This window comes from Cervus canadensis, chromosome 12, assembly GCF_019320065.1.
Source record: "Cervus canadensis isolate Bull #8, Minnesota chromosome 12, ASM1932006v1, whole genome shotgun sequence".
NCBI classification, from domain to species: domain Eukaryota; kingdom Metazoa; phylum Chordata; class Mammalia; order Artiodactyla; family Cervidae; genus Cervus; species Cervus canadensis.
Genome location: NC_057397.1, coordinates 32,202,976 through 32,223,793, shown reverse-complemented (window position 1 = coordinate 32,223,793; position 20,818 = coordinate 32,202,976). Strand labels below are relative to the sequence as shown.

The 20,818-nt window shown below is 46.3% G+C and overlaps 1 protein-coding gene across 2 annotated transcripts in view; it reads left to right on the top strand.

Annotated features, from left to right (window-relative positions):
• Positions 1 to 4,072: 4,072 nt before the first annotated feature.
• Positions 4,073 to 20,818, top strand: part of SLCO5A1 (solute carrier organic anion transporter family member 5A1) — a 148,026-nt gene continuing 131,280 nt past the window's right edge. For both annotated transcript variants that reach the window (XM_043483662.1, XM_043483661.1), the window contains exons 1-2: positions 4,073 to 4,227; positions 5,885 to 7,271. In XM_043483662.1, the coding sequence (XP_043339597.1) occupies positions 6,371 to 7,271 (901 nt within the window). In that variant the 5' untranslated portion in view covers positions 4,073 to 4,227; positions 5,885 to 6,370. The remainder of the gene's footprint in view (positions 4,228 to 5,884; positions 7,272 to 20,818) is intronic.

Sequence of the window (20,818 nt, the reverse complement as noted above, 5' to 3'; positions counted from 1 at the left end):
GAGCATGAACGGTATAAATGCCAAGTTCTGTTAAGAGGCGACCTTATAACCTTATAATCAATAATACCATGTTGGCTCAGATGGTAAAGAATCTGCCTGCAATGCGAGAGACCTGGGTTTGATAACTGAGTTGAGAAGATCCCCTGGAGAAGGGCATGGCAACCCACTCCAATATTCTTGCCTGGAGCATCCTCATGGACAGAGGAGCCTAGTGGGTTACAGTCCATGGGGTCGCAAAGAGTTGGACACGACGGAGTGACTAAGCATACACACATACACACTATATTGGATATTTGAAAGTTGCTAAGACAGTACCTCCTTACCACAGGAAAAGAAATTTGTAACTAAGGTAGACTTATTGCCATGATCATTTTGCAATAGATACATACTATATTAAATCAATAGATTGTACATCTAAAATGAATACAATGTTACATGTCAATCATATTTCAATAAAAACCCATTAAATTAAATAAGAAAAGAAAATGAGGAAATCAGTCATACTGTAAACTACTTTTTTGAATCAAGAATGGAGATCTGGGGAATTCCTGGTGGTCCAGTCATTAGGTCTCTGTGCTTTCACTGCTGAGGGTGCAGGATCAATCCCTGATCAAGGAAGTAAGATCCTGCAAGTTGTGTGGCCAAAAAATTAAAAAATTAAAAGAATAGAGATGTAATTTAATTATATCCCAGAAGTCAATGATCTGTATACTTCTTCAGGGTCTGTCAACAAAGCTGTATTTTTATTATATATATTGAAATACATTGAATTGAATTTATATGTATGTATGAAAGGTTACCTTTGAAATACAACTTACCCCTCTTCAAGAACCAATACCTAATTCAATTAGAGTAGTGGCAACTATTGGAGAAGGCAATGGCACCCCACTCCAGTCCTCTTGTCTGGAAAATCCCATGGATGGAGGAGCCTGGTAGGCTGCGGTCCATGGGGTCACTAAGAGTTGGACACGACTGAGCGACTTCACTTTCCCTTTTCACTTTCATGCATTGGAGAAGGAAATGGCAACCCACTCCAGTGTTCTTGCCTGGAGAATCCCAGGGATGGGGGAGCCTGGTGGGCTGCCGCCTATGGGGTCGCTCAGAGTCAGACACGACTGAAGCGACTTAGCAGCAGCAGCAGTAGCAATAAGAAAACCTGTTTCTGGTGTAACTACGGTAATTGACTATGAATAAACAGCATGTGGCCGGAGAAGGCAATGGCAACCCACTCCAGTACTCTTGCCTGGAAAATCCCATGGACGGAGGAGCCTGGTAGGCTGCAGTCCATGAGGTTGCTAAGAGTCGGACACGACTGAGCGACTTCCCTTTCACTTTTCACTTTCATGCATTGGAGAAGGAAATGGCAACCCGTTGTTGCCTGGAGAATCCCAGGGATGGGGGAGCCTGGTGGGCTGCCGTCTGTGGGGTCGCACAGAATCAGACACGACTGAAGCAACTTAGCAGCAGCAGCAAACAGCATGTGGCAGGGACACAATTCTTTGACTTTCAGCAGGGAAGCCCTCTGCTGGCACCTGATGCGATTTGGTCCCAGATTGAATTTGCTGTGGAACTACTCGAGTCTGGGGCTGAGGCTAAAATGAGAGATTGGGCCTCAGAGCCTGGAAGGACATAAAAGGAGGCAGGTTGATTCTGTTTGGATCCAGAATAAGCTCAGAGGCGTGATAAGGTACAGGAAGTGCCACATAGGTAAGATCACGGGCAAGGGTGTCAACTGGAGTCATATATCCTGTTTGTGGAAAAGTGACTGTGGGCTTGATGGAGATCTCAAGAAGACGGGAGAGGGACAGGGAATGAGGAATCAATGTCTGTCCTGTTTGATCAGTCAGTTTGGCAGTTGCCAGACCAGGGCTGTCTCGATGAGGACTTAGAGCATGCACTAACTGTTCTTTTGGTGTCAGCTGACTTCATATTTTGTTCTCTAAGGATCAGCTGTACATACAGTGGTTGTTGGGCTCATGTGAGATAATTAAAAGATGCAAGATGTACTGAAAAGTTAAGCTGCTATATGATTGAAAAGGAGAGAGGATAGAGTCAGAGTTAAGAGCATGGATTTTAGAGCATGGATTTTTTTCTTAGCAAAAGAAAGACTGACTTGACAGCACATTTTCAAAGTATGTACATCTCAAACATTTCAAGGTATGTTTGTGTCCTTCTCAGGCACTCTCAGTGTAATACTGTTCTCACTTTCTGGCTGAGGAAATCAAGACAAACAAATAACGATTGAATAAATTGTTCATGGCTGTGATAACTGAGCTGGGATAAAAATTTCAAGTTGATTCTATACTCTTTTCACTATCCCATGTGGCTTTCCAGTATGAAATGGGCTCTCCTGAGAGAATTAATAATGTAATATCTTTGGACCTTTAAAATTGCCATGCAAAGCACTATGAGAAACAGTGGAAGCTTATTTCTCTATCTGAAAATTAAAAAAAAAATCGATTTTGGAGTAAAACGATTGTTAAAACAGATTAAAAGCTCATTTTCGCCATCCCTGGGGAACGAAGTATTATGGAGCATGGACTTTTTATCATCCCGAGACTAGCTATGTGCCTTTACCATGTTATGTAGTCTCTTTCCACTTTTCCTCATCACACTGTGAAGTGGATCCCGCGCTCTCACTGGATAAGGCCAGGGGCGAGTGAAGTGGCTTTGGCATGGCAGGATGGTCAGTGTGGTCACCAGTAAATGTAGAACAATCCCCTCCCCTCGTTAGGTTACTTCTGCCTCTGTCAGAGTTCTGCAGTGTCCTCCCACTTGCTACAGCCCATGGGCTCTTTTCCGTTATCACCCTATTTGGCATCTCGGCAGCCTTTCCTGCATCTGAGCACTCCCTTCTTAAAAGTTCTTTTCTCCTCTGGCTTCTGTGATGGTCTCTCTTTTCTGTTTTTCTTTTTTTTTGGTCCCTCTTTTCTGATTCTTCACAGATCTCTCTGACCCTTGCTTCTAATCTCCTTTCTTAGCTTTTCCCCTCTCAAGCTCTTAGATCACCCTGTCCCCAGGGCCCTGTCCTTAGCCTACCTCTCCTCTGATCTCCTTACTCACCCACCTCATGCCGTGTCTGGCTGTTGCCTCCTAATTCACTTCCCTAATCCCAACTGCCTGTGTGTTATATGTCTGGTGGTTTATGGGATGTGTATACACTCAGATTTCCCAGAGGCATTTCAAAGCCAAGGTATCTTAAAGGAGAAACATCTTACCCCAAGAGCATGTTTCTCTGCTTGTGTTCTCCTTGGACTTCAATCTCAAACTCTGGTTAACATCGGCTTCTAAGTCTGGCTACTTCTGCCTTGTCAGTGTTCTCAAGGAGTTCCTTCCTGTCCATGCTCCACCACCACCACATCACATTTTGCTCAGAGATTGCTGAGATTGCCTCCTTGCCTCCACGCACACATGGCCTCCATTCACCCACCAGTGTCTGATAACTGAAGTTGAATGTCACTGGCCCCTCGGTGCTGACAGCGCAGGACCTATAAAGCCCTTGCTGACCTTTCCTAGTGTGCCACTCTTGCTGGCCAGCTCTCTGCCCCATCAATGCAATCACCCTGAGACTCAGGATTTCTTTGCAGCATCGTGCCCCAGGGCCTTTGTACATGCCTTTCCTGCTGTCTGGAAATGAAGGCCTAATGGGTTAATAATGGATAATCGATATATAATAATGGTTCTTCAGTGTCACCCTTTATAGAATTTACTGTGTCGTTTTAGGCTACTTACAGGGTATTGCTTCCACAAAACAGAGGTTTCCTCGGTCCAGGGATCCTGTCCTGTTCATCTTTGGTCCCCAGAATCTACCTGCTATGGTCCCTGAGACATGGTGGGTGCCCACAGCACGGAATAAACCAACAGAAATTTCAGCTTCTTTATTCCGAGTGGGCTCTCTGCCTGAGTAGCTGACTTCTGGAGACCCGCTCCCTGGGCCCCTCGCGCTCCCCCGCCTTTCAGGTGAAAAAGGCAGCCCGGTGGCTCGCCGCCTCCGGGCTGGGCTGGGCGGCTGCCCGCGCGCCTGCGCCCTCTGCCGCTCGGCTCCGGGCGCGTCTGTGCGCGTGTGTCTTGTTTCCAGAGGCTGGGGTCACAGACTCATTCACTGATTTCCTCGCGGCTGGACCGAGGCTGCCTCCCCAGGAGGCTCCCAACTACTCTCGCGCCTCCAAGGTCCCCACCTTCCCCCACTCCATTCCCAGCCAGCCAGACTGACCGGCCGACTCACGAGTGAGTAGCGGCGGCTCGTGCGACCCTGCAGCTCGGCGAGCTGTCTCCGGCGGTCCTATCCTCCTGCGGGGCCGTGTGTGTGTCTGTGTGTGTGTATGCGCGCGCGCAGATGTCGTCCCCGGGCCCCCACGCCGGCTCCGAGAGCCGCCCGCCTGGGTCTGTGTGCCCTTCCAAGGCTCCGCTGGGGTGCGGGTGCGCTGCGGTGCGGGTGCGCGCTCCCCCGGGCGCGGGGAAGCGAGTTTTCCGGGATTCCCCGACTTTGTACGCCGCCGCCGGTGGGGTTCCCCGGGAAGGCTCCTCGGCAAGAAGGCGGCGGGGAAGCCCTGGCTCTGAGTGGCTGGCAGGCCGGGAATCTGGGAGCTGGGCTGGCCCAGCCGAGCCGAGGGAGACGCCGGAGCGGCCGCCTCTGGATCCCAAGCTCTCTGCCTTTCTCCCTCTACCCTTCCTCCTTTCTTTTCTCAGCACCATCACAAAAACGCGTCGCTTGAAACAATGCAGCGAAGTCCGGCTCTCCTCTCCCACCTGGTGCACATCACCTCTCCCCCACCCCCAACCCCTCAGGGGCGGGAGGAATAGAGTGGGAGTCCCGAGATAAGGGGCGTAGGCTTACCCTGGGGACACACCTGTTTTCGACTCGCGTTATATTCAAGCTGGTTGCCGGATCGCGCGAGGGGTGTCTACACAGACACGCCGGTGTATGTATGTGTGTGTATGTGTGTGTGGGCGCGCGCGCACCCCGAGCCCACGCTCGCTGGGTGCGCTGGATGTAAATAGCACACCTCTCTGCCGGCCCGCGCGTGCCGAGCCGGCTCCGTGGGCTCCCAGCGTGCCGTGACAGCGCTCCCGCGTCTCATTGTTTGGTTGTGGCTTCCCCACCCCTCCGCAAAGCAAACTGATTTTCGGTTTCGCTTGACGCAGCGCTCTGGGACTTGGCGTGGGCCGCAGCCTCGAACGCCCCTGGTATTTGTAATTGAATAGTTCTCCCTGGCGGCTGGGGGGCAGGGGTGTTATTTTTAGTGTTGGGAATAAAGAGGCAGGCACGCTGACCTTTTTGCTGCTGCCTTGGGCTTTGAATGCGTGTCTGTCTCTAATGGATGGAGAAGACTGATTCGCATCCAGTCGGCGCACACGTGCCTGCACACAAGTGTGTACACACGTTTCTACACACCTCGCTTTCCCCCTTTTTTCTTTTAAAAAAATAGGGACTAGGAGTGCATCGTGCTTGTAAAAAAAAAAAAAAAAAAAGGAAAGAAACTTTCCTTTGTTCTTTTGGGCCTCTTCTATTTTGAGTAATGGAGTAGGAGTACCAAAAGGTTGCAATTAGTTCACTGGAATAAAAGACGCTGTTTGTGAGTCAGAGCTGCCAGGTGGATAATTATTAACATATAAAAGCAGATGCGCTGTTTAAGGCAAAAGGGGCGGGACGGGGGCAGGTCCGCCGTAGACAATGAGGGAGGGTCTCTGCCGACCGCCCGCTGCTTATTGTTTGGGCTCTAGAGGCTGCTGCCTACAGCCTAATCCTCCTCCAGGGCTTCGTTCCTCGCTCATCCCTCGGTCCCACTTGGGACCGTCCGAGTCCCCCAGCGCTGTCCGCCGGGGGCGCCGGGACGCCAGCCTCAGCCGCCCTTCGCTGACCGCGCTCTCTTCTGCTTTGCAGGTTGGCACCTTTGCACCCGAGGGTGTCGCGAGCCGAGGCGGCGAGGACCGGGCCCCTCTGGCCCAGCCAGCCCGGCAGGATGCGGCCCCGGCAGCAGCGCTAACCGCCCCCACGCTGGGCACCCGGCGTACGCGCTCGGGTCGGCAGGCGGAGCGGCAGCGGCGGAGGGGATGAGCCCGGGACGCGCTAGGATCCTGCTGCGCGCTCCCAGCCCGGGGTGGACCCTAAGTTGGGCTCATCGCAGGACCGCGCGGACCCCTGCCCTCCGGGGCACGCGGCTGCGGAGCCTCGGGGCCACGTCTGCGGTCAGGATGCACTGGGCACCTCCCTGCTGGTGAGGATGCCCTACAGCGCGACTCTGCATCGCCAGCCCCGGTCCCTGGTGGGCACGACTGCCTGGGCCCGGCTTCAGCCCCTCGTGCTGGTGGATGCAAAGCTCCGGAGTCCTTGAGTGCGATCGGCGACGGAATCTGAATTCTGAGAGCCATGGACCGAGGCGCTGGGCTGGAGCCCCAGGGGGGAGAGCCGCAGGAAGCGCGCGCCAGGGTAGGAGCTGTCCAAGAGAACTGCGAACCCGAGTCCTTCAGGTCCCAGAGTTTACCCGCCCTGAACAGCGCCTCCTGCCCGCCAGACCTGAGTCCCGAGAGTGAAGAAGGCTCCGAGCCCGCCCCCAGCCATCAGGAGTTGAAGTCAGACCCCTACCCGCCGGCCCCCAGCCCCTCCGCCCCGTCTACTTCGGCAGAGACGGCAGGACTGACGGAACGTCGCCACGGGGTGGAAATCGGCAAAACCATGTCGGTATCCTCCGCCCTGGCCATGCTCCAGGGCAGAAGGTGCCTCTACGTGGTCCTCACCGATTCCCGTTGCTTCTTGGTTTGCATGTGCTTTCTGACCTTCATCCAGGCGTTGATGGTCTCCGGGTACCTGAGCAGCGTCATCACCACCATCGAAAGGCGCTACAGTCTGAAGAGCTCCGAGTCGGGGCTGCTGGTCAGCTGCTTTGACATTGGGAGCCTGGTGGTGGTGGTGTTCGTCAGCTACTTCGGCGGCCGGGGCCGGCGGCCCCTGTGGCTGGCCGTGGGGGGTCTCCTCATCGCCGTGGGGGCTGCCCTCTTCGCCTTACCTCACTTCGTCTCGCCGCCCTACCAGATCCAAGAGTTGAACGCCTCCGCCTCCAACTACGGCTTGTGTCAAAACGGCAACTCCTCGGTCAAGATGGAGCCTCCCGCCTGCCTGAAGGACTCGGGTGGCAACGACCACTGGGTCTACGTGGCTTTATTCGTGTGCGCACAGATTCTCATTGGAATGGGCTCCACACCTATTTATACCCTGGGACCAACCTACTTAGATGACAATGTCAAGAAAGAAAACGCATCCTTGTACCTAGGTAAGCCTTTCCTGTCCTCTCACGTGAGCTTGGACTCAAAAATGGAAAAGAAGAACTTTCTTTCACATTTTAGTGGGTGGTAGATATTATAGGGGAGAAGGAAATGGCAACCCACTCCAGTGTTCTTGCCTGGAGAACCCCAGGGACGGCGGAGCCTGGTGGGCTGCTGTCTATGGGGTCGCCCAGAGTCGTACACCACTGAAGCCACTTAGCAGCAGCAGATATTATAGAGAATATATGGTGTTACATATTTTATATATGTATACTTTAAGCAGTAAGCTTCTCTTTGCTTTTTGGTTTTTAAGCCTCCCTGTGGTGTGTTTTCAGTTCTGGAATTAAACAGTTGAGAGTTCTGTGACTTTTCAGACTCACACTTCACACTGGGCTTTTCCCAAGTAATACAGACTTTGTGGAGTAGTGCTTCTCTTTCTTGCTGCCTGTCTTTGGAAAAGCTCTAGTTTATCAAGTTTATCTTCTCAAAGGGCTCAGGAAGGAATAGAAGTGACTGGTGTGTGAAGTGAGGTCATTGACAGCTTTCATCCACTGCTACTTCTTCCTGCCTCCAACAGCAGCAAGTACCCAGACTACAGGAAACAGGCTGTATTGTCTCTGTATCTGTATTTCTTATATATTCTCTGCGTCACTATCAAGAAAAAAAACTTAAGTGATATCGAATGGCTAGGTTATCTTTATGCAGAAGCAACCTCACAGGTTGTAAAGTTTATCCAAAGCTGTTTTTATTGTTGTTTTGAAGACCCTTCGTTCCATGGAGTTGGGAGAATAATGATTACTATTTTCTGAAATAGTAATAGCTGGTGGACAGTGAAAGGGAAGTGAAAGTGATACTCAGCGAAGAGGGCTATGCTTTTTCCTCAGGACAACTCTTGTCCTTAGAGGATGTTGGAGCCCTTTGTAGTCCCCAGTAACTGGCCCAAATAAAGGGTTTTATAATTTGTATCCTCTGCTAATGTCTTCTTTGGGCTTCTCTGGTGGCTCAGAGTGTGAAGCATCTGCCTGCAATGCGGGAGACCTGGGTTAGATCCCTGGGTTGGGAAGATCCCCTGGAGAAGGAAATGGCAACCCACTCCAGGATTCTTGCCTGGAAAATTCCATGGACAGAGGAGCCTAGTGGGCTACAGTCCATGGGGTTGCAAAGAGTTGGACACGACTGAGCAACTTCACTTTATTATGAAATGCAAGAGAAAGACATTTTTATTCAGGCGGGGAGGAATAGTTTGCTTGTTACTGTTTTTCTTTTTAATTTTTACTTTTGGCCCGTGGTGAGTCTTGGTTGTGGTGCATGTGGGCTTCTCACTGTGCTGGCTTCTCTTGTTGGGGAGCACTGCAGAATCTTAGTTCCTCCACCAGGGTTTGAACATACATTCCCTGCATTGCAAAGTGGGTTCTTAACCACTGAACCACCAGGGGAGTCCCTTGCTTGTTACTTTTGCCTCCATGTTTTCTAACGTTTATTATGACAAAATTTTCAAATGTATAGAAAAGTTGAAATAATAGTATAGTGAACATCAGTATATCCAACCACCTAGATTCAATAATTGTTCATTATAGTCATGTTTGCTGTATCAACCTGTGTGTGTTTGTGTAGACTATGTATATATATACACACACATACATATGACTTCCCCAGTGGCTCAGACGGTAAAGCATCTGCCTACAGTGCGGGAGACCCAGGTTCAATCCCTGGGTTGGGAAGATCTCCTGGAGAAGGAAATGGCAATCAACTCTAGTATTCTTGCCTGGAAAATGCTATGGATGGAGAAGCCTGATAGGCTACAGTCCATGGGGTTGCAAAGAGTCAGACACGACTGAGCGACTTGACTTTCACTTTTCATACATACATATATATATGTATATATGGGGTAGGAGGTTAAGACTTTTTAAAGTAATCGTGGGTCCCTTTAAGCTTTAGCACGTGTCTTCTGAAAATAAGGACATTCTCTTATATAACTCAGGAGCTTAAATACCCTAAGAAAGTTAGTAACTATTCCATTTGATTATCAAAGTCCAGTCCACATTCAAATCTTCATTGTCCACCCAGTGTCTTTTTTAGCTGTGTATTTTTTCAAACCACGAGCCAATCAGGATTCATTCAATCATTGCATTTGGTTGTTTGCTTTCTTAGCATTTGATAAACTATAAAAGTGTGTCAACTTTTTTTTTCTGTTTCTACTACACAGACGTTTTGAAGTGACAAGGCTAATTTGTGGAATATGCTACATTCTAGAGTTATCTGATTATTTCCTTGTGGTGCACTTAACTCGTTCCTCCATGTTCTATATTTCTTGTAAACTGGAAGTTCAGTCTAAATGTGTAATTCAGTTCAGGCAAAATGTTTTTGGCCAGGCTCCTTCATAGGTCGTGGTGTGTGTTTTCTATTAGATGCACCTGGCCATTCACTAGTGTTGTTGAGTTTAATCACTTAGTTGAGTTGGTTGATTGTCAGGCCTTTCCACTGTAAACATACATTTCTCTCTTTGAAAACAACCAGCAGTTTTTAGAGTGACATCTTGACCCTGTAAACATCCCAATTGTTTTCTTTATTCTTTCTGATCTTTTCCTCCATTTATTTTGAAAACTTGGGTGTCCCACCCACTTCTAGCTACCACTGACACAAATCTGCTTCATGAAAAACACAGGCAGAGTCCCACACAGAGAATATCTGCTGTCAGAGCCCTGAGATTTAACTTTTCTGGTGGTGGTTACCCCCCCAAGAAGGGAGGGACTTCTGGTGGCTCAGATGGTAAAGAATCTGCCTGTAATGAGGGCGAACCGGGTTTGATCCCTGTGTTGGGAAGATCCTCTGGAGAAGGCAATGACAACCCACTCCAGTATTCTTGCCTGGAGAATCCCATGGACAGAGGAGCCTGGTAGGCTAGTCATGGGGTCTCAAAGAATCGGACACAACTGAGCGACACTTTCACCAAGAAGGAAAATAGCAAGTGCATATTCAGTGTTGAGCAACTGTGCTCCTTGTGGGAAGACCAAAAAATGAGACACAAGCCCAGCATCTGAGGTGTCTTCGATGTAATGAAGAAATATTTCCAGTTTAAGGTAATACCTAAAGTGACATGTGAAAGGGGCAGAAAGTCCCACAGATGGGATTTGCTCCCACCCTCCCCCTATCTTCTCTGCCTCTTCTTCATTTAGATATTGACTAATAATAATTTTTTGGGAAAACCTCTTGATGCCTGCCTTCAGATACATTCTTGATGTAACTCATAGGAGTTCTGCTTTGTATTAAATGGATCTTGATAAAAGCTCCAGTGGTTTTAGTACCAGGAATCTTACCTGTGTTATTTCATCTAATGTTCTCAATGGCCTTAGGACATGGGAATTGTTTCCTCTTTTTTATGAATGAGGAAACTAAGGCCCAGAGAACTTAAGTGACTTGGTTATGGGTGTCAAACCCACACCGTCTGACCCCAGAGCCCTTGAACTTCTGCAAGTCCACTGAAACCAAAGGATGGGTCACATTCAGTAGGGTTCTGGGTGGTGCAGAAGGATGCAGAACTGGCTTAACGTCCTCAAGACATAATCAAAACAAGACCATTCTTTAGACCTTTAAAGCAGCTTTTACAGGTTACCTCCGTACAAATTTAAATCAGGGAGACTGCTGTCTTCTTCCCTGGTGGCTCAGACGGTAAAGAATCCGCCTGTAATGTGGGAGACCTGGGTTCAGTCCCTGGGTTGGAAAGATCCCCTGGAGGAGGGCATGGCAACCCACTCCAGTATTCTTGTCTGGAGAGTCCCCATGGACAGAGGAGCCCCCATGGTGGGCTGCAGTTCATGGGGTCACAAAGAGTCAGACATGATTGAGTGACTAAGCACACACACTATCTTCTTAGCACGTGAGCAGCGTTAACCCATTATGACATGGAAGTTTTCCTATTAATAATAAATAACTAGGTGTGTATTGTGATTTTCTGCAGACCTCTTCTTCCATATTACCTTGTCCACTCCCCACCCATTTCTTAACTTTTTGGTCAGTCTTTCTAACTGATAACAACCATAGAAGAAGGGGGCGGGAAAATAAAAGCAGGTAGCAGGTTAGTAATTGCAGTCGGAAACAAAATCTGAATTAAAGAAGAAATCATTGAAATGGAATGTTAAATGTATACCTTAATCTTTTGAAAGTTTTGGTGTTAACATACTGGCAGCTTTCCATGTAGAAGCAATGTGGTTGTAGATGTGACCCAGCAGTCTTTACACACATTCAGTGCCCTAACTCCTCCTGCAAGCATAGAGAAAACTTTGTACGTAGGAAGAAGTAAGGCTAGCAACTGCATCACGATTGGAGATTGGATCTTAAGGAGGGAGAAAATGTGACCTTTTGCAAGGCACAAAATTCATGAATCAAACAGGGAAACAAGAAAGAATGACTAACCAACCAGGTTAAAAAAGGAGAAAAAAAAAAGGATGCTTTTCTAAAATAGAAAGCCACAATTCCAGCTGAATGATTTTCAGGATAGGTGATGATTGGCCATGGGCCAGCAGCCATTGGCCAAGCGGTGTGTCCCTGGTGTGTCCGCTGTCACTTCAGACCCCAGACAAGGGTCAGAGTCTGCACAGTGCCTTAGAAAGAGCACCAGATGAGGAGGCAGCTGATTTATATTTTAGTCTGGCTCTACCAGACTAAAACACAGTTTGGTCAGGAGACTTTAGACAAATCCCCCAAATATAATTGGTCAGGAGACTTTAGACAAATTCCTTAACTTCTCCAGCTTCTGTTTGCACTTAGGGCTTACTCCATTTGTTTCCTACACGGTGATATTTTTTTTTTAATTTATTTATTGTTGATTGAAGGATAATTGCTTTGCCATATTGTGTTGGTTTCTGTCATACATCAACACGAATCCGCATAGGTATACATATGTCCCCTCTCTCTTGAACCTCCCTCCCACTTTCCACCCCCTCTTACCCCTCTCGTTTGTCGCAGAGCCCGGTCTGAGTCCCCTGAGTCACACGGCAGTTCCCACTGCTGTCTGTGTTACATACGATAGTGTATAGATTTCCATGCTACTCTCTCCGTCCGTTTTACCCTCTCTTTCCCCCTCTGCGCTGTGATATTAAAAAAAAAAAATGTTTTATTTATCGACAAAGGTCTTTTATTTTATTTTTCATTTTTAAATTTTTTGTCTTTTCTTTTTTTAAAAAGATTTATTTACTTGTTTGTTTATTTTTGGCTATTCTGGGCCTTTGTTGTTTAGTAAAGGCTTTCCCTAGTTGGGGTGAGGGAGGGGGCTGCTCTCTAGTTGCGGGGCGTGGGCTGCTCATGGTGGTGGTTTCTCTCATTGCAGAGCACAGACTCTAGGGCTTGCGGGCTCAGTAGTTGTGGCGTTAGGGCCTAGTTGCCCTGCAGCATGTGGGATCTTCCAGGTAAGAATCCACTGTACTACCAGGGAAGCCCCCTCACTGTGATATTTTGAGGACTAAATGGGATCACGTGGGTGCAGGTACTGTGCCGCCTGTAAGAGCAGCACTTGAGTTTGTTAGAGCTGAATTCAGACTCATCCTCAAGAGTGAGCAGAGTGAGGAGCAAGAGATAGTCTACTCTGTTTGTGTCCGAAAACGTTTAAACATCTCTCTTTATAATTGGGAAAAAGGAAAGAACCATTATGTAGGAAATGAGAACACTGTATGAGAAATCGCTCCTTATACATTGTACAAGACAATCCTTCTCTTTCTTTTCTTTCTTTTTTTTTTACATTTTGAATATTTAATTGCTCATGCTTTTAAAAAACTTATGTAGAATATTGGCTTTATTCTTTTTTTTTTTTATTTTTTTTTTTAGCTTTTTTTTTTTTTTTTCTTTGTTTCTTTATTGGCTTTATTCTTTATGTTGTACAATATATCCTTGTAGTTTATTTTACACATAATAGTTTATGCCTCTTCATCCCCTTCCCCTTTCTTTTCCCCTCCCCACTGGTAACCACTAATTTGTTCTTTATATCTTGTGAGTCTGTTACTTTTTTTTCTGTTATAATCACTAGTTTGTTGCATTTTTAAGATTTCACATGATAAGTGACATCATACAATATTTGTCTTTCTCTGTCTGACTTATTTCACTTAGCATAATACCTACCCTGGTGGCTCAGGCGATAAAGAATCTGCCTACAATGCAGGAGACCCAGCCAGATTCTGCCCTTGGGTCAGGAAGATCCCCTGGGGAAGGAAATGGCAACCCACTCTGGTATTTTTGCCTGGAGAACTCCATGGACAGAGGAGCCTGGCAGGCTACCATCCATGGGGTTGCAAAGAGATGGACACGCCTGAGCAATTTTCACTTCAGTACCATCAAGTCCATCCACATTGTTGAAAATGGTTAAATTTTGTTCTTATGGCTGAGTAATATTCCACTGATATGTGTACCATATCTTTATTCATTCATCTGTTGATGGGCACTTAGATTGCTTCCATACCTTGGCAATTATAAATAATGCTGCTATGAACATTGAGCTACAGGTATCTTTCTGAATTAGTGCTTTTGTTTCTTTTGGATATATACCCAGGAGTGGAACTACTGGATCATATGGAAGCTCTATTTTTAGTTTTTTGAGAAACCTCCATACTGTTTTCCACAATGTCTGTACCAATTTACATTCCCACCAACAGCATAGGAGGGTTCTTTTTCCTTTGTACAGGAAAATCTTGATCAGTATTTGGAAAGTGTTATATTCTGATTACTTGCATTTTCTGAAGCTCCAAGGTTTTACTGCCAGAACTTTCTGCTTGGCAACCTTTGACGACTGTTTTTCTTTAATGTGTGAACATTTATGTGATGTATATTTGCGCTTACTGTAACGTAACAAAAGTTCCTCTGAAGTCTGAAGGCCTGTGGTGTCCCAACTTCACCACGGTGTGTCTTCATTTGTCCACCTTGACTGTGCAGGATATTGGTGAGAAAGACCTGAAAGTGAAAATGAAGACGCTCAGTTGTGTCTTGACTCTTTGCGACCCTATGGACTGTAGCCCGCCAGGCTCCTCCATCCATGGGATTTTCCAGGCAAGAATACTGGAGTGGGTTGCCATTTTCTCCAGGGATCTTCCTGACCCAAGAATCAAACTCTGGTCTCCCGCATTGCAGGCAGACTCTTTACCCTCTGAGCCACCAGGGAATCCCGATGAGCAAGAACTGGTTCCAAATTTGGTCTCAAATTATGAATAAATTAAAAAAAAATCAGAAGTATCAATAATTCTATTATTTTAAAGTACATTTCTTTTTTTTTTTCCTTTAGCCACGGACTTTATTGTTTGAATATTTGCAGCTGTCATTCTATATACAAATTTTAATTTCTTACAGAACTCTATATTCCATATTGCTAGGTCACTTCACTCTCCATTTTATGCCACATTTCCATCAAGAAGTATTTCCCCAAATCACAGTCTGCCTGGTTGTATGTTGTTGTTCAGTTGCTAAGTTGTATCCAACTCTCTGTGATGCCATGGACTGTAGCATACCAGGCTCTTCTGTCCATGATATTTCCCAGGCAAATTTTCCTGATGCTGCTGCTTTTTTTTTTGACATTTTTTTCAGCCTTTTTAAAAGTAAAATGAGCTTGAAATTAATTTAGTTCTATTTCATCAAGATTTTAGAGTTGGATAAACATATATATGTGTGTTTATGACTGTCTCTCTCTCTCTCCATCTATCTGGCATAGATTGCTCTTTCTGAGTATAAAAACCCTTAAAGCTATCTTTTTAAAATATGTAATTAGAAAAAAGAAAAGGAGTCACTTCTTCAAAACATTGTCTAGAAAATCTTCATCTGTTTTTTAGTGATGTTTTATTAGAACAGTCTATGTCTCTATATAAGATTTTATTTATAGCCAGAAAAATGATGAAAGATACACATACATATCTTTCAACTCAGCGTTCCTTAGAAACGTATAACCAAGTGTATCTGTGGCTTTGCTAGTTAGGGAGTTATTCATCATGAACAACAGGCCAGCTCGGGTAGACAGTCAAGGGCCATCGAGCCTTCCCTGGTGCCAGCTTCCTCTCTCTGCCTGCCCAGCCCTTGTTAGCAGAGGCTGTTGCACCTCAGGCATCACAGCCTGTCCCCTAGAGAAGGAGAACTTGGAGGAAGCAGTGTCCATTTACTCTTGAGGACGTCCCATTGGCCAGAATGGAGTACTCGGCCTCTCCTAGCTAACAGGATTTGGGGAAGGCAGGTTTTAGATTTTCCAGTCTGCATGGGAGAGGAAGGCAGGTGGGATGAGAGTGGCATGAATACTGAGTGACCTCACGTTACATCTCCTGCACTGGTCACATGTTCCCTTCTGCGTTGGTAGTCAGACATTTCAGGCCTTTTCCTCTCCATCACTATATTTTTAATGATATATATTTTTAAAATTTATTTTTTGGCCACACTGCTCAGCATGTAGGATCTTAGTTCCCCAGCCAGGGGTTGAACCCCTATCCTCTGCATCCTTGCATTGGAAGCGGAGTATCTTAACCACTGGACCTCCAAGGAAGTCCCTGGCCCTTTTATATATTATTATTATTATTATTTTTTGGCTGTGCCATGAGGCATGTGGGATCTTGGTTCCCCAACCAGGGATCAAACCTGCACCTGCTGCATGGAAGGCTCAGTCTTAACCACTAGACCTCCAGGGAAGTCCCTCCGCTAATCACTGTTAATAACCTCTCTTAAGTGTCTTGTAGCATGAGCTCTCCAGATCTTTTTGTTGGGGTTTTGAAAGGACATAATAAATAGCACCTTTCCCCTTCACTTGAGTTTTGAGCTAATTGAGAAATAAGGAGTAAAAACATGGGAGCCAAAGAATCAGTTTTTAGAACTGATGGAAGTGAGGTTGAAAATGTAGTTTGTGCACATAGGCTTTTTAATAATCCCCCCATTACACAGAGGTACCCAACCAGCTACCAGTAATGCTGACCCTCATCCGCATGGCACTCCTCGGTCTCCCCATGTGGGTAAGGGGACCAAGAACGGGTGGTGTAGATGAGTCTTGTGCCCAGAAGGAGCAGGGTGGAATTTTTACTCCCTGTGTGCAAACTCACTCCCAAGAGACAAAGAAGAGGAGATGAGCTGAGCATCCCCAGTTTATTTTCAAATTCATCCGTCACGTTAATCCCCTGCTGCTTTCCCAGGGAGGAGCAGTGATGGGGGAGTCTGGTGAGCCAAGAGAGTAAAGATCATGTGAACACACAGTCTCTTCTAAGACTTTGAACTGGGTATTTGTTCTGCTTTAATTTTGCTCATCTTGTTTACAATGTGTTCATCTTTGTAAGCCACACACAATCCCTTGGGGAAGTAGGCTCTGTACAGATCATGAATAAATAAAAAAATAATCTCCACTGGAAGCTAACACGAGGGAGAGGGATTTGAGGCAATGATCCGGGACGCCTGGAGGAGGAATTACTGGGATGGATGCAGTGCAGAGCCTTGAGCACAGCTGGGCATCGGTGGCTGTGGCAGCTCCTGGTTGGGGTGTTGGTGAGTTTCCTTTATACCTGGGGCAGTTCATTTGTGGGTACATCTTCTGCACCCTGGCAGCTCCTAAATTTACATTAGCTGCCTGGTGGCTGCCTTTGGCCTCTTAAGAAAAATTAGTCATCTAAGGTGCTGAAAAACTTCAGATTCTACCTGAAAAGCAGAAAGGTTTCCTGTATCACTGTGGAAAAGCTGGTGGGTGCACCTTGATTTAATTCAGCCCACTTGCCAACAGCAGAGTATAGCCTTTGTAGTAGTATTCATGATCCATCTTTCACGTTGCTGTGAATTCTGTTATCTCTGTCCTTCTGAAACTTTAAGGTATGTGTGTGAATCACCATGGTATCTTTTCAAAATGCAGATTCTGCTTCTGAAAGTCTGGGGTGGGGCCTGTGACCCTGCATTTTTAATGTGCTGCCAGCTGAGGTCAGTGCAGCTGGTCCAGGGGCCCCGTTTTGAGCAACAAGGGTCTAAAGACCACAGATCTTCGACTCTTTTCACAAGTGAAGGGTGTCCCTCTGGGCTTGGGGTTGGAGCCACTGTTCGCAGATGCTGCTGATTGAACTTCTGTTTTATCAGAAAGAACCCTACCTTCTCTTGCATTTGTAAAAGCAAGATGTCAGTTTGGGGTGTTTCATAAGTTGTAACTACTTTTTTGAATTCCATCGTGATCACTGCTGAGTCCACCGAGAGAATGGCTTGGGACAAAAGATGTTCATTTTTCTGTTAACTTTCTTTTCCTCTTACCATCCTGGAGACTCAGGATGGACAGGCTTCTCTGTCAGTGCAACTCTGCTTGTCGGAGGCAAATGTAAGCTCTACAAACCCAGGTGAGCTCACTTTATAAGGCCCTTTGGAAGGGGAAAAGCAAACAAACCCACACACTTGGTTCTGCTTTTTAAACCATCTAGAAATTTTAGCAGTGAATTGGGAGTTTGGTGACAGACAGATACAAGACCTGGGTATTTTGGAGGTGGTTTTGGATGCCGGAGATCAGAAATTTGCCAAAGGTGATCAGGCAGAAAAGGGGTGGGCTGGACTGGCTGGCTGACTTTTCTCCTGCAGTGATAGATGAGTCAGAATGTGTCCTAGAGATCATCTCATTCAGGCTTATTTGTAAAAACTGATCATTTAACACACGAGGGAACCTGGACTCCAAAAGAAGAAGGGATCTGTGCTATGGAAAACACTGTGGCATTTCTTCAAAAAATTAAAAATATGACCCACTTCTTTTTTTAAAGTTATTTCATTTTTGGCTGTGCTGGGTCTTCCTTACTATGCAAGGGCTTTCCTCCAGTTGCGGGGAGTGGGGGCTACTCTCTAGTTGCGGTGAGCGGCGTCTCATTGTGATGGCTTCTCTTGTGCTTCCCAGGCTCTACAGCGCAGGCTCAGAGTTGTGGCGTGTGGGTTTCATTGTCCTGCAGCATGTGATATCTTCCTGGACCAGGAATCGAACTGGCGACCCCTGCCCTGCAGGGTGGATTCTTAACCACTGGACCACCAGGGAAGCCCCTATGATCCACTTCTGGGTATATAGGCACAAGAATGGAAAGCAGGATCTTGAAGAGATATTTGCACACCCACTTTCATGGCAGCATTATTCACCATAGCCAAGAAGTGGAAGCAGTTCAAATGTCCATTAGATGGATGAATGGATAAAAAATGTCTTATATACGTATAATGGGATGTTATTCAGCCTTGAAAAGGAAATGCTGACACATAAAGAACATCGTGTTAAGTGAGATAAGACAGTCCCCAAAAGATAAATACTGTATAATTTTACTTATGTGAGGCGCCTAAAGGGCTTCCCAGGTGGCACTAGTGGTAAAGAATCCGCTTGCCAACGCAGGAGACATAAAAGACACAGGTTTGATTCCTGGGTCAGGAAGATCCCCTGGAGAAGGAAATGGTGACCCACTCCAGTATTCCTGCCTGGAGAATCCCATGGACAGAGGAGCCTGGCAGGTTACAGTCTATGGAGTCACAAAGAGGCAGACACGACTGAGCATAGGGCGTGATGATGAAGCATCTAAAATACTCAGATTCACAGAGATGGCAAGGAGGATGGAAGGGGGCTGAGGGGAGGGGGTCGAGCGGGGAGGGGTGGGGAGCTAGTATTTAATGGGTATAGCATTTCAGTTTTGCATGATGGAAAGTTCCAGCAGTCTGTTGCACAGCAACCTGAATATACTTAACACTACTGAACTGTACACTTAAAATTAGTTATGGTGGTTAAAAAAAATAAAACATGCAGAGATTTGCCCAAATCATACAGCCAACTTGTTTTGAGCCTGAACTGATTTACAGATTATAAACCAGTCTGTATAAAAAAAATCATTACCAAGTAAATGAAAATTTGGAGAAGTTCCACGTCGTTGGATGATCAGTTACGTCTCCTCAGCCTATGCCATGTTCTAGCACACGTATATTGATGTGTGTCTGTATTTCAACTATAGGAATTTTTTTTCAAGGGTGTGGGAATTTCAAGTCATTCCTGTGGGCATCTTTTTTTATTTTTCCTTTGGCTATGGACTTTATTGTTTGAATATTTGCAACTATTATTCTATACACAAGTGTTCATATCTTACAAGACTCTGTATTCCATATTGCTAGGTCACTTCACTCTCCATTTTATGCCACACATCCAACAAGTATTTCCCCAAATCAATCTGCTTGATTGTGTGTTGTCGTTTCAGTTATGAAGTTGGGTTTGACTCTTTGCATGCCTGCCAGCCTCATCTGTCCGTGGGATTTCCCAGGCAAGAATGCTGTAGTGGAATGTGGCCATCATTTTAGAAAGGAGGAATAGCGATTATGGAAAAGAGAAGAAGGTAAAGTGAACTTTAGAGGAGACATTTTAGGAATGAAGCCTTCGGAGAGAAGTGAAGGTGATGACACCTACCTGGGTGTTTAGATTGTTCTCTTGGGCTTCTCTGGTGGCTCAGCAGTAAAGAATCCACCTGCAATGCAGGAACTGCAGGAGATTCAGATTTGATCCCTGGGTAGGGAAGATTCCCTGGAGGAGGCCATAGCAACCCAGTCCAGTATTCTTGCCTGGGAAATCCCAGGGACAGAGGAGCCTGGTGGGCTACAGTCTATAGAGTTGGACACAACTGAAGTGACTTAGTGTGCACGCACTTGTGTGTTTTGGGGAAATTATTTGGAAATTGAGACTTGGGTCCATGCCACTGTATTCTGCGTCCTGCCAGAGCTGGTGCTCTCATCTTCCTCGTCTAGAGAAAAGAAATGGAGATTTCACTGCTGCCTGGTCCTCCTCCTCTGGGATCATTCTCGGCGTCCAGGTGTTATATGCTCTGAATTCAGCTCCCATGGGAAGCTGCATAGGTTATAGGCCCTTCTAAAACAGTGGTTTTCAACTTGAGGTAATTCCTCTTACTCCTGGCGGACACACCTGTTAGTGTCTGGAGTCAGTTTTGGTGGTCACAATTTGGAGGGGGCCTCGTGGCATTTGGTGATATTTTGGCCCATGTTGCTGCTGAACTTCTTATAGTGCACAGGGCAGATCCCTCAACAAGGAATTACCCTAGAAAGCATGGTCACTAGTGATGCTCTAAACTTTTTTCATCTTAAGCATTCAAGTTATAATATTATGTTATTTTGTGTTTCTTTTATCTTGGGACCGGAAGTAGAAATTTCCAGGTCATTGAATTAGAAAGCATTGCAGGGATGGAGGAGACTCAGGGAAGACACGTCTTTGTAAATAGGAAGGCCTTTTAGCAAACGGGGATTCCCTGGTGGCTCAGATGGTAAGGAGTCTGCCTGCAATGCGGGAGACCCAGGTTTGATCCCTGAGTTGGGAAGATCCCCTGGAGAAGGAAAGGAAGATTCCACTCCAGGAATCTTGCCTGGAAAGTCCCATGGACGTAGGAGCCTGGCAGGCTACAGTCCCTGGGGTTGCAGAGTCAGACATGACTGAATGACTTCACTTTCTAGCAAACAAGAGATAGGAAATAAGCAGTGCAGTACTCACTGCTACATCGTTACCCAGTAGATAGCATAGTATCTGTACTATATTTTTTATTAGATCATGGGAGATACTGTTGTTATTTAA